This window comes from Stylophora pistillata, chromosome 11 (genome assembly GCF_964205215.1).
Source record: "Stylophora pistillata chromosome 11, jaStyPist1.2, whole genome shotgun sequence".
In the NCBI taxonomy this organism is placed as follows: Eukaryota; Metazoa; Cnidaria; class Anthozoa; order Scleractinia; family Pocilloporidae; genus Stylophora; species Stylophora pistillata.
Window position 1 is genome coordinate 6,981,700 of NC_142529.1, and position 14,182 is coordinate 6,995,881.

The window sequence follows — 14,182 nt, forward strand, 5'->3', positions numbered from 1 at the left end:
AGCCATTCAATTGAACATCTCAGTTATCTCTACAAGCATTAGATCGTTCTGCTTTTTCGCTTGCGTAGCCATCATAGACTGAAATATTCTCATCTGTTGTTGTTGCTGCTGTTGTTGGTTGAGCATGATTTGCATGATTTGCATGATTTGCATGATTTGCATGATTTGCATGATTTGCATGAAATTATCATTTTTCTTCGACTCAACCTCAAGTTGTTGTCTCCTGAGTTCTAATTCTTCATTTTGCATTTTCTGAAACGTTTCATTTTTCTCTCTTAGGAAGTTCAGTGTATCTTTGCCATCGGATCTTTTCCTTTTTCTTCGGTCAGATTCACTTTCGTCTGCCTTTCGTTTCTGCGTTTGCCCTAGTACCTCCATCGCTTTCTTTCGCATTGCCTCTGCATTTTGTCTCTCTTGGCTGACCTTCGCTTTCTTCGGGTCATCATCAACTCATTGTTCAGTTTCAGCTGTATCTTCTTTCTCAATAAGTTCCTCCACTGCCAATTCAATGCGGCTCATTTCGGTTTCAATTCCACTTGCTTTTTCTCCTTTTTTCAGATTGCTTCTCAATTCTCTTGAGAGAAGGTTGTAGCAATCCCGGACAGCTCTCTTATCAACCATGATGTAGACAGCTTCAATCTTTTTCAGGTTATCATTCTTCCCATTTCTTTCCTCTTCCAATTGTACTCTTTTGTCCCAGTAAAGGGATCAACAACCAAGATTCTCAGCACAACATTTCGTTTTGAATTGAACTCCATACCATTGGCTTCCTGAAAATTACAATTCAATTCAAATTAACCTTTAGATCCCACCGAACGAATAATTGTGAATCCTGACGTAAATGAAAAAAAAACTCACAAATACCGCGAGGTATATACAAAGGCTTAAGTCATGCGTTACAACCTAATGAAATTTAGAATAAACTACTCAAAGTAGAGGTTTGCTCGTTTACTACAATTTGGTTACCGGATTTAGTTTACTTACATTGATTTACTTTTCTTCACCGGATACTGCTTGGCATCACTCATGGCCGCGACTGCAAAACACCATCAGTCCATATAAACAATCGGTTTTTCATAATTCGAGTAAAATAACTTGCGACAGTTATAAAAATTGTAAGCTTAAGAATTACTTAAGTGAGTATACCTGATGAAATAAATCATTCCGTCTTTTTACAAATAAAAACAACTCAAAAATACTCACGTCTTTGAGACAACGGCAAAACAAGCTGAATGGCATCCTCAATGAGACCAGGACAGGGAGTACACAAGTTTGAACGTGTCTGCATGGACCTCATTTGTGCATGCTCCATCGTGCAAATTTACTTCCGGTAGCCATCCTAGATTGTCCCGTCCTCATATCTTAAGGTCCCTCTTAACTAATGAAGGATTATTGTTAAAAATAAATGGGTATAAAACATAAATGAAAAGTACCAAATGTTATCCAAATGATAAATTGCCATCCAGCAGATAAATGCAAAATGTGCTGCGCTATTCACTGGGTGGAAGAAATTTATCCAGTGGATATAGCATGATTCAACCTTGGAACAACCAATGCCAGAAGGATGATTAAGCTATCTGGTTTCATGTCACTTTCAAACCATTTTGTAATGATAGAAGGGTAAACAAGTCCTTTATTACTTTCCTTGCTAAAGTGGAAATTGTTTTGTGATTCTCTTAAGGCACAGTATCTGACAATGGAGGAATTGCCAATCCCAGGTGTGGTGATAAGCAGAGTTATAGTCTTCCAAGAGGAAAAGGTGTATCCTTTTTCTGCCGTCCTGTTTTATTTGGAAGATATGTGACTGTAAGAAGTTTAAGAGGTCAGAAGAAACACTTCACACTTTGTGAAGTTGAAGTTTATTCTGAAAGGAGAGGTAACGTATCTTATATCAAAATAACATTACATGCTTGATAAACTCACACTGATTGAAGTCTCAAGTTATTGCACAGACGAGTTATAATACTGAATGTATGCTAGTTTATAGGTTTTTTTCTACATGCATCCCCTCTATGATGTGGTTGATTTCCTGAACATGAGTGATGAGCTCTGTTGACGTGGTTGAACCTGTATATACATTGTAGACTTGAGCTTCAGTTGGTAAACTCTAACTCCTCATAAGGCTCAATCTTACAGCCATTTTCCGCAATTTTTTCTTTCCATGCAATTACTAGTAGAGTATTGAGAATATTCATTTCCCCCCCCACTTCAAATCAATTCTTGATCTTGTTAGAGTTATTTAATGGGCTTTCTGCTGTAATAGCAAATGCACATGAAAACTTTAATGCTATAGCTGTATATAATACTTAACCTTACAATAACCGTTTTTAGCCTTTCCTCTAAAATATTTCGGTGACTGAGTTCTCTGTGCCATGCTTTTACTACAATACCTGTAGGTACCTTAATTTATGACAATAAGTGAATTTTTTTTCCAAACCTTTTATGTGAAGTGGAAAACATTGGTAAAATGTTGAACATAGCTTAATGTCACATATGTAGTGAAAGTCTAGTGCTAAGACCAAAAAAATACTTGAATTAGGACACCTGACATACGTAAAATGAAAATTAACCCCTGGTATGATTTTATTTTAAATAAATCCTCTTCAAATGTAAATTATTTTTAGATTGGCAAGTTTGCTGTCTACTTCTTGTTTGTTGTATATCTGCTTTTTATTTAATCTGTTCATCGTTTTTTTTTTACTGATTTCAGCTTGCCAAATGCAGGCCATTGGTGTGGCTAGCAATGACACACTCCCTGATGCCAGCTTCTCAGCATCAAGTGAGCGTAAGGATTTCGAAGCTTTTAAAGGTCGACTGCATGCCTTTAGGGGATGGCTACCCAACAGAAATGACAGACCTGATGATTATCTACAAATTGATCTGCAGTATGAGTTTCTTATTTGTGCTGTAGCTACTCAAGGGAGGTCAACTTATGACGACTGGACAACAGAATACAAGTTACAGCTATCCTTTGATGGTTCCACTTTTGTAACCTACAAGGAAAATAATGTTGACAAGGTTACGTTAAAAAAGCCACAGAGCTGGCTGTACAAGATATTCTTAGAGGTGTACTAAAGGGAGATATTGAAAGCTATGTGAGGGCTCTAAGTCTCTGCAGAACTCTGAACCCTTGAGAAAGCTTGTGAAATGGTTGTCATGTTCTAGCTTAGACTAAGAGAAGGTCACAAATGCATCTCTCCTCTTGGTACTGCTTGAGAATTGAATAGAAACAAGCATACTATTTTGAATGGACATAAGTGCATGGCTTTAAAAGCAAGGAACTTACAGGAATGTTTATTTAAGGACTAAGCTTCCCAGTAAGCATATGTATAAGCAAGTTGCCTCAAGGCCTTGTAGTCATCAGTTCCACAAATTCACATATAATGTAAATTGGATTGACTGACCTTGTAAAGTGGGGGAAAAAGTGGACACATCGGGAGACTTTTAAGCACATCGGCCTCCAATTTTGTCAAGTTAGAGCATATACTAACACCTGGCTGCTAGTTGAGAGATGTACTGATGACATTGTTCTAATCTCCCACGCCATCAACAATAAAATTGTTCTACAGTACGTTACATCATCAGCTCATATTTTTTGATCATTGTTTTAGGTTTTCGGTGGCAATTCTGGAAGAAATGACATTGTCAAACATAATCTCAAAGATGTGAGGGCAAGGTTCATCCGTTTCCAGCCTGTCAAGTTTGAGAGAAGGAAAGCTTTGAGAGTAGAGGTGTATGGAGTACTTATATCCAAAGGTAGAACCTTTTCATTTGATATCATCAAATTTTCACATTCTGCAATTTTAAGGCTATGGCAGAATGCTATTTTCCAAATAAAGGCCTTAACTTACATGTGTATGACTCCCAATCATGTTGGTGGTAGTCTGATCTGAAGGGGTTTACAAATGGGAAATTTTTTAAACCAGCTTTGCGACAACGTTCTTATTTATCCCTTCCTCCCCTTAGTTCCTTTTTAAGACCTTATAATTAATGCTTTTATAACTTTACAAGACTTTTCACCAACTTAAAGAGAAGCTTAATGAACAATTAAGGGGCTGCTTTGAATTGGATCCTTAAGAACGCCAGACTCAGTTTTTTTCAATACCGCGTGAGACGTGGCACATCGACTGAAAAATGACTTTCCTCGTATTTCAGTCAGAGATTCGTTATAGTGAACTTAGAAACGTGGTAAGGTTTTTTTCCCAGACTTGTTTCTTTATCCTAGAAAATTCACGAAAACTGAAACGAGCGTCGGTAGCCGTAAAAGGGCGGAAATCAGTGCCCCGAGTGGAGGCAAATGAACTTTGCTCGTGAAAAGCGCAAAAGGAAGCAAGCTCGTATCAATTTGACAAATTTGTATAGGAGGGATTGAGGTACGGCTTAAGTCTAAAACGGGAACGTTTCGTTTAATTTTGACATCACGGAACGCTTTTGAAAATCAACAATATTTCAAAATCCAAATATTGCATTTTGTAGCACATTTTCAATTATCATTTTCACCAAGCGGTATAACTCGGAATCGGTTCAGTTTGAGCTCATGATAAGTGGAAATAGTGTTGTTTTCGAGGATATAAAAATTAAAATTTGGAGCTTTTCATTTCCGCACGGAAAAACCAAGCTCAAGTTTACCCCAGAACTTTCTTAGGACCTATAGGTGTTCGAATACCCAAAGAATAACAGACGCCCTCCGCTAGCTTAAGGAATGTGTTACAATTCCGCCATGGGAAATGGATGAGAATTTAAAACGAAAGCAGAGATAAAAACCAATCTGCCGCGGTTAGCTATGCAAAGCTAGCTTACTGTATTGATATCCTGATCGACCACGGTGCTAACTCCTAAAAATTAATGTGCTTGGAATTCCGGATTTAACCAAGGGGTGCCTAATTAGATAATGTCGTGACGTAAATGACGATGCTGCGATTTTCACAAAGTTCTGCCTGGTTTTTCCGTGCGGAAATGAAAAGCCCCAAATTAAATTTTATATCCTCGAAAACAACACCATTTCCACTTATCATGAGCTTAACCTGAACCGATTCCGAGTTATACCGCATGGTGAAAATGATAATTGAAAATGTGCTACAAAATGCTATTTTGGGATTTTGAAATATTGGTGATTTTCAAAAGCGTTCCGTGTGTCAAAATTAAACGAAACGGTCCCGTTTTAGACTTAAGCCGTACCTCAATCCCTTCTATAATTTGTCAAATTGATACGAGCTTGCTTTCTTTTGCGCTTTTCATGAGCAAGGTTCATTTGCCTCTACTCGGGGCACTGATTTCCACCATTTTACGGCTACCGGCGCTCTTTCAGTTTTCGTGAATTTTCTAGGATAAAGAAGTAAGTCTGGGAAAAAAAAAACCTTACCGCGTTTCTAAGTTCACTATAAGGTATCTGGGAAAAATATGAAGGTTTTCAATTTTTCGATCACGTGCCACATTTTTCGATTTTGACTCGGTCAATTCAAACATTCGCTCTTAAGACCAAATGAGTTGACTTTTATTTATCAAAAGTGAAGAATATTAGATAATAACTTTGTTACTAATATTTATGTATTTTGTAAATTATTATGGTCATCATTAACATTATTGCTATTATTCAATTATCGTTCTATCTTAATTTCAGTTCCCTCACAACCACCCAGTAACTTGACTTTATCTGCAAACTCCTCTACAAGTATTGCAGCCTCCTGGAAGTTGCCTCCTGCATATTCCAGACATGGAAGCATTACAGGATTTAAATTGTTCTATAAAAAGAAAGGGTTTACAGGGTCAATGTCTGCTAAAAGTATCAATAGTGGAACAACCTTTTCTGGAGATGTTGTTAGTCTGGAGAAGTACACAGAATATGAATTTCAAGTGTTGGCTTTTACACCTCATGGTGATGGACCAAAGAGTTCTGTTGTAGTGGAAAGGACAATGGAAGATGGTAAGAAACTTCATTGCAGCAATTGTACTAATCCACTCTTGGTTTGTTTTTGAGACTCATTGTAAAGATGGATGGAATGATGGGCCAGTAATTTATGTTTCATTTTGTATGCTGAAATCCTGACAAAATGTAAGAAGAGTGTTAATCACTTAAGTCTGATCCCTGACACTTAGTCAGAAGATCTGTTTTTGTTTTCACTCTATTCTTGTCACTACTTTTTGTACTCTGAAATCGTTAAGAAAAATGCTTTCAATTTTTCAATTTTGCATCAGGATCAGTATCTGAGCAACTGCCAACCTACCCATCATTAACCCAAACTTGCTATCAGTTGACCATTGTTGGTTTAGAAGAGGGGTGGGTGCGCAGTTGCTCAGATGTAGACATTGATCTCATATCATTTCTGAAACTTTATGGATGATGCTCACTGTGGCAAACGAAGATGTAAAATGTAAAGCATACTCTATGAACTCAAGTTTATAGTACTAAGATTCTCACAATGTATGTTTCTGAACTTTTAAATTTGTTAACAACTGCCCAACTTGCAACCCAGCCCTGAGCCCCGAGCGTTAAGTTCCCTTACAAGCACCTGTCCCACTAAAGCTCGATGGCTTACCTGAATAAATGATTTACTAGAAATAAACCCCTGAACAAAAGACCGAGAAGTTTTCCTCAAGAACGATAGCACCACGCTAGAGAACAGTTAGTACATGGGAAAACAATGCATGCGCTGGTGAGGAGTACCGCCGGACAGGTACAGCTGCAGGCCTCCAACAACCACATGGTGGCTGGAAATGCTACAGAACGCAAACGAACGCTTTACAAATGCTAACCAATGACAAATGCGCTAACAGCACGCTTGCAAAAACGTTACTGACCAGATTAGCTTCTAGTCTTTAACTATGTTAAATTCCGTTTAGCAATATTTTATCTTAATTTTAGTCCCTTCAGAACCTCCTGGTGGCTTCACTGTGGCAGCCAGCTCTGATACTAGTGTTTTGGCGTGGTGGAAGTTGCTTCCTGAAGACTCCAGACATGGAATCATCAAAGGATATAAACTGTTTTACAAAGAAACCGGTGGGGATGCGAACTCAGAAAGAAAAAAACTCATCAACGATGCAGCAATTAGGTCTACATCTGTCAATGGGCTCCAAGCTGATACGCAGTATGACTTTGAAGTGTTAGCCTTCACGTCTGTTGGTGATGGACCAAGGAGTTCTGTGGAAGTCATAAGAACAGTTCTAGGTGGTAAGATACTAACTTAATTAACGCCCTATGGGAATTTTCTGCCTTAAAGTAACTATTGTTTAACACAATAAACCAAGTTAGAGCAATTCCTACAACACTTTCATTAGTTTCTGAAGTTTCTTTTGATTATAACTCCTTCTTTAGCACCTGATCCTCCTCCTTCCTTCAGTCATACCCTTAAAATACCGACTGAGTCACATGGACCAATGATAACTTTATCCTGGACATCACCTTCACCATCAGATGGAGTTATAAGGAACTATACTGTGTTTTACCGCGACAGTGAAGATCCACATAATATTCACAATGAGACCTTTGGACCGGACGTGTTTAGTTACACAGTTGATGTGTTAGGAGGAGTCACCTATTGGTTTGAGGTCAGAGCTGAGATCATACAACCTGGGGATAAGGCCTATTTGACAGTCGCTATTCCAGAATATAGTAAGTGTCATATTCTATGTTTCGTATTTTATCGATGTTCATGAGAAGCCCGTACGTTTATTTCAGTCGGTTTTTGTGATGTGAAATAATTAAATTCAGTTTTGATAAAACCACAAAACATAAGTTGGGTAAGATTAAAAAATTTCTTGGAATTAAACTGAGTTGAACGAGGTTGATTATGGACGAAGAAAATTGACATGGGTCGGAAACGACATGCTTAGACCCTAAAAACTTCTAAGGACAATATTTAATAACTTTTGACTGAATTTTTTTTCTCTTAGAACCCAGGGGTGGCCCAGCTAATGTGTTACCTACAGAGGTGAACAAGACCACCTTTAACATTTCATGGACAACTCTACCAAGAGAACAGAGCAACGGCGACGTCATTCTGTATAACGTCAAAGTAGAATTGTTGTCTCGGGGAACACGACAGAAAAGAGCTTCTGTGAGCAGCAAAACAGTTAATACAACAAACACATTCATTTTATTGAGTGGATTATTGCTTTGTTCGCAATACCAAGTGTCTGTTCGAGCTTATACCAAAATAGGACCCGGTCCTTATAGTCCACCTGTAGAACTTCCGAGAACATCAGGTAGGTAGTGCGATATAAAGCAGTTAGAGTGTGTTTCAATCGAATTTAGTCAGCCAAAGCCATTATTCCCATTGGCCCATAAAGACAAAGGGAGACATATTAAAAAGCAAATCAGAATACCTACTTAATAGATTGAGAAGAAAAAAAGGAATTAAATTAGTCAATACCTGTCGCAGGCCTCGAGAAATGTTTTGACTTGACAAGTTTTGTTAAATTGATTACTGTTAAAATCGAATTAGGTGGACTGTGACTGCCATAAGACAATCTAGACGGAGTTGACGTCTGACGTTTCTTAGGCATCCGCTGAATTGGTCTTATCCTTTTTGTCTCTTTTATTCGTTAACGATCACACCGCTTAGAATCAACTGATCAACAGATGTACGCAACTGTATTCTTGAAATAAAATCAACCAAAAAAATATTAAAGGAAAACGTCATGAGTTCATTTTTTACTTCAATTTCAAACTGGCTGCCACGGAAACTGTTGGAACGCTAGAAAGAAAACACTTATTTAGGTTTTGGGACATTTTCAAACACGATGCATGTAACTTAATTATGCGATACCTGTACGCAATTTTCTACTTCTTTAGGGAATTTCATGTTTACAGTAAGTATTACAACGATTCTCACTTTTCCCAAAGGCCCAGGAACACCTTGGGGGTTAACTGCAACAAATGTTGGAGCAACCCAAGTGACGCTGGGATGGAAAGAACCGGAGCTCATGACAAAAGAAGGCCTCAGCTATAGAGTGAGTTGCACGAAAAAGATAAAATGATGTGTTATGGTGGGCATGGGAATAACTTGATATAAGTTAAGACTTTACTTGAAGTGAACCTGCATTTTTTTCTGGTAGAAGATGAACTCATACCTTAAAACTAACGCCACTTTTTAATTTTTGATGCCAGCTATTATGCGTTGAGACTTTTTTGTAGTTTCTGTTGGATGTTTTGGATAAGCAGGCCAGATAGACAGAATAGATCGCTTTCCTGTTTGGGAAAATTATATTTGAGTGACATTTGCGCTGATACATTTCGTGTTTTTTTTCTTTCAGTGGTAGTCTTTGTTCTTTCGTGGCGTATTTCCTGAATGCAAAACTAGAATCAGTTTTCTCCTCTGAGAAAGACTGTTGAAAAGCTGTGTTATGTCAGTTAGACATGAATCTATCTTTGTTTCTAAAGGTGAAGTATCACGGAACAAAGCCTTACAATGGAAGCTTTAGAGAGGAAGGTGTCCAAGACGTTGACAGTACCACTTCCTATACTATGAAAGGTTTAACTCCCGGTTCCACGTACGAGTTTCAGATTATCGTACGCTCCGTATGTGGACTAGGAGTGGGCAAAGAATTTCCTGATAAAGTCGAAACAAAGACAACAGGTAAAGTTTGATTTACCTGAGCGGTTTTTTATCGATAGTAAGACAGAATTTTTAGTTTGACAGCTAAATCAGTTGTAATTGTTTTAACAATCCTGCGTATCCAAAATTCTACGAAAAAGGAATTCGAATATTGACGCTGTTTTAAAGAAATAATCTGTAAGCCTGCTTGTTATTCGTAGAATTTCTATAGACAATAAATACAATGCTGGTCTTATTTATATCATTCCAGCTAATTGTCTTCGTTAAGTTTACCAAGGCAAATTTTTAATCGGATATTCGACTCTTTTCGCTCTCCAATTTTGAGCACGCTAACATAAATAAGAAACATTGTTTGGAAGAAAACACCTTTTCAATCCTATAACGATTATCTTGCTTTTTTTCTTTCATTTTAGCCCCGATTTCTCCAGCTGTACTGTCGGTGGCGAATAAACGTATTTCGACAACAGCTGTTGTGATTCACTTGTGGCCTGCAGAGCAAAGAAATGGTCCAATAAGGTGAATTACTTTTGGGGCGGAACTTACAGACCTTGATCCTAGCTGAAATAATGCTTCTTTAGCCTTGCACTCGTCGCTATCATGAAAGGGGCGCCTGGATTGTCAATTTTTGTAGTCTCCATCCGTGTAAAACTTTGCTTTTGTCACCGTTATTCTTACTTGTTTGGTATTTTGTTGCCCCAAAGAGTATTCATTCAAGTTTCATTTTGATAAAGGGGAAATCTTTGTCTCAAAATATCGTTACCTGTAGCTCTTTTAATCAACATTTTATTATTAAATGTTATTTTATAAGGCTCGACTACTTGCTTTGAGTGCAGTGGACGTTGTAAACACTCCAACGTGCTCTTTTTCAGATCTCATCAAGTTATAGTTCTAAAAGTTGTTGATGGAGTGGAAGATCTTCCGACTGATTATGCTTCAAAAATGAATGATTCAATTACCGCCGAGATAGGAAACCTGACGTTTTATGTTGCTGCTGAGATAGAAAGTGTACCAGGGAATGAAAAGTCTTGGGAATTTACTGTTGGCGACGGAAAAACGTATGGAGCTTACAGAAACAAGGAACTTCAAATCGGAGAGGACTACATCGTGTACCAAAGAGCGATGACTGACGGCAATGGTGTAAGTAGTTTCTGACAAGTTATTGGTGAACTAACAAGGTGATAACGAGAGGTTTTAGTAAAGCCAGATGGCTGCTTAATCTATCCGCTTGTAGCCTTCACTTAAGTGGCATTGTACTCCCACCACACATGTAATACTCTTCAATAGGTCGACTAGTAGGAACTGCATGGTAACATAAATAAATATAGACCCAAAATGAAGAAAAATGCAGCTGAAAAGCTCTAAACCTGCAATGTTTCCTTGGGAAGCCCAGGTCTCCCTAGGAAAGGGAGGCTCTCCACGACTTCGAAACTACTCCCTGGTATTCTGCTGATAGGATCAGCAATTTTGAAAGCGTCCTCAATGTCGCGATAGGGAGAGAAAGAAAGGTCTGTGATAAAATACAGTATGAAATACTTGCAAATTATATTAATTAATCACCAACACCAAAGCTTTGGCTTTCCCCTAACTCAGAACTGGTAGATTACATTTGCCAGCTATCGTAACGTCCAGCAAAGTAGAAAATGTAAATGATCACAATTTCTGAAAGATAAATTAAAACTGTAGCTTTGTTTATTACTTTCACAGGTTAAATTATATGGACCAGTCAGCAAGGTTGCGAAAATTTCTGTAACTGAAGGCAAGATGAATACTTATTTATGATTTTGAGTCGAAATGCCAATGATGAACTTGAAAAATGATTTTATCGTTTCAGTTGAAAGGCAACAGTTCTAAAAACATAGATACTCAACTTAATAATGACTCCATATTCATAATTAAATCTTGACTGACAATGGATAAATGTTCTTCTTTTTTTGTAGGAGTAGGGTTAGGCAAAAAAGAGGGCTCTCAATCTGTTAGTATTGTGCAGATTGCCGTTCCTGTGGTTTTGGTAATAGTCTCGGTACCATTGCTTATTGGTGCAGTACTGCTGTATCGAAGGTATGCTTCACCCAGTAATACGCTTTTGTAATAACTGTGAAAGGGAATCTTCTTTGTTGTATGAGTTAGTAGAGTTAATATTTACTCCTCTAGCAGTAGTTTTCCTGACGATGTTCAAGAGGGGTAGACGAAACTTGTTTAATGCTCCATAATCTGAATGGAATATCATGAACAACTAAAACTTTTTTGCGTGCCCAACTTAACTGCGTGATACTCACCGCCATTTCAGGAGGAGACAGGCTGAGAAATCAGGCCAAGAGGTTAACAGCAACAAAGTACACGTTCCACTTGCTGAATTCAGAATGGAGTCAGTTGAGTCCAGTGGCAGTACAGCTGACTTAGTTTATCAAAACGTGTCTGAAATTCCTTCCCATGAAAATGGTAAGCCGTTGCGTAATAGTTATTTTTATGAAGCAGTGATTATTTGAGTGGTTGGAGGCAAATGACTCCATCGCTCGATTTCTCACAGCTAGGACTATTTACAAAGTGAAAATAATTAACGATCGCCATATGAAGTTCAAATATGATTGACGAAAAACCGATAGTGTACGTGTACATGATTACATTTGTAGCTCACTATCTCCAAGAAAGATTTACAACATAAAAGTGTTAACGATGACGTTCGGTTATGGAACCATGCAATTATTGCAACTCTAAAGAGCACAGGACAAAAGAAAGATTCTGAGTTGCCCGCTCAAGTGGGAGCGTCAAACCTTTCGAATTTTCGGTTAGACATCCTACAAAATCAGTTCAAAAGCGTTCTGTGTCAGTGTGGAAATAAAGTAAGAAAGATGGTGAATTTTGAGCTGGGCTGTCCGATAGAATAGAAATTAAGTACAAACTCTTGTAATACTTCTTACACAGTTGGTGTAAAAGCATCTCTCCCTAAAGAAAACGAATCGGTGTACAGTGAGGCTGATGATGGTAAGCCAAAACCAGTTCCCGTGGCGGAGTTTGCACAATACTTCAAGAACAAATCAACCAATGGAGCCATCGTGCTGAAAGAGGAATTTAAGGCAAGGAAATCAGTGCTAAATGATAGCTCTTTAAAGGGGATTTCCATCAGCAAATGCTGGCAGCAGTTTTCTTGTCAACTACTTTTTCCTAGAATGGTACAAGAATACTGTATGACAATTTTTCCATTAGAAGTCTCAGTTAAAAAACAGTTGTAAGGTTTTTAACATTACAAACCTGTCAGAAAAAAAACTGAGGGACGAAATTTGAAAATTTATATGAGATGGCAAGGTCACTTTCCAGGGACTTGACAATAATTCTACTTCAATTTTTTTTTACAAGCCAAGTCTTTTACACCATATGAAATTCATCTATGGTTCGTTAGCTGTTGTCAAGCATAGGTATTCCCCAATGACAACTCCAGGCTTCAGTCGTTATAAACTGCGTTGGCCATCTTCATACAGCTAACAGTCAGGTAACATGAATAAGGAAAAATCTGTTTCCACAAGGTTTCTTGCGACAGCGAAGAAAGTTTCCTTTTGTCAAACTTCAAATGCTGTGTTATTGTTGTTGTTGTTGTTGTTGTTGTTGTTGTTTTTTAAAGTAATTTAGTGTGTTTGCAGTTATTGTTTCTCGATCATTCACAAAAACGTTTGACCACTAATTTTCAGTAAGATTGCTCACCCCTTCAAATTAAAAAGTAAATGTTCAGTGGGTAGAGCCACTTGTATTCTTAGCTTGCATGTGGACATAGGTAATTAAATTTTTAATTGTTGTGTCGTTAACAGAAATTACCCAGCATTTTGCCGCACTCTTGGGAGGTTGGCAAAAACAACAAAATGAAAAATCGTTTTGGAAATATTACAACCTGTAAGTGCATTTTATTCATTCTGCTCTACTCAGTTGCATTTTATGCAAGAATGATTCGTCCGCTTGAACGCAGAGTATAGACAATAAATATAAATTTACAGTAAGAAAAAACTCACTTTGTGTTCACTTCAATTTAGTAACATCCTTTGTGATGGCATGATCGCAGGACGAAATTTAGTGAAAAATAAACTCTCGCATACGAAGGTGGCGAACAGGGTTTCCACGCCCTCTAACTTACTGTTGGTCACTGCGCGAGAGTTAGTTTGAGTACGGGTGATTTATTGAGGAGAGAGATTCCACTGTGAGAGATTCGTCTCGGTAAATACTTAAGACTGGCTCTTTTTCGTGACAGATGATCATTCTCGCGTGGTTTTGGAGAAAATAGAGGGTGATCCGAAGTCTGACTACATCAACGCTAGTTATATTCCGGTAAGTACAACAACAACAGCGTGTAGTATGATCCATTTTAAATGTACGTCGCGATAGTTTGAATTTTACATTGGATTGTTAAAGATAACTTGTCTTTAATCGAATGTAGAAAGTAACCCGGGATTATAGTGTTTTGCTTTACGTCCTCCTGTGATTGTTCCCGTAAAGGCCTAAACTCGTGTCACTTTAATCAATTCGATTTAAAATTAAAGCGTTTCCCACGCTTTAGGCAGTTTGAACTTAGTTCTCTTTGGATCATTGAGATATCTACCTTTATTCTGCTTGGTTGTGTGTTTACTTTGGTATTGGCTTCGCAA

General features: G+C 37.9%; 1 protein-coding gene and 1 pseudogene across 1 annotated transcript in view; one reads left to right on the forward strand and one right to left on the reverse strand.

Annotated features, from left to right (window-relative positions):
* LOC111347227 (receptor-type tyrosine-protein phosphatase S) overlaps window positions 1-14,182 on the forward strand; it is a 45,349-nt gene that overhangs the window by 23,548 nt on the left and 7,619 nt on the right. The window contains exons 7-23 of the mRNA XM_088737368.1: window positions 1,682-1,876; window positions 2,711-3,018; window positions 3,612-3,756; window positions 5,621-5,923; window positions 6,863-7,168; window positions 7,313-7,609; window positions 7,891-8,202; window positions 8,843-8,949; window positions 9,380-9,575; window positions 9,968-10,070; window positions 10,424-10,691; window positions 11,259-11,310; window positions 11,492-11,612; window positions 11,842-11,993; window positions 12,477-12,628; window positions 13,355-13,436; window positions 13,789-13,865. Coding sequence (XP_088593494.1) covers window positions 1,682-1,876; window positions 2,711-3,018; window positions 3,612-3,756; window positions 5,621-5,923; window positions 6,863-7,168; window positions 7,313-7,609; window positions 7,891-8,202; window positions 8,843-8,949; window positions 9,380-9,575; window positions 9,968-10,070; window positions 10,424-10,691; window positions 11,259-11,310; window positions 11,492-11,612; window positions 11,842-11,993; window positions 12,477-12,628; window positions 13,355-13,436; window positions 13,789-13,865 — 3,176 coding nt within the window. The remainder of the gene's footprint in view (window positions 1-1,681; window positions 1,877-2,710; window positions 3,019-3,611; window positions 3,757-5,620; window positions 5,924-6,862; window positions 7,169-7,312; window positions 7,610-7,890; window positions 8,203-8,842; window positions 8,950-9,379; window positions 9,576-9,967; window positions 10,071-10,423; window positions 10,692-11,258; window positions 11,311-11,491; window positions 11,613-11,841; window positions 11,994-12,476; window positions 12,629-13,354; window positions 13,437-13,788; window positions 13,866-14,182) is intronic.
* On the reverse strand, window positions 7-1,361 carry LOC148719840 (uncharacterized; annotated as a pseudogene).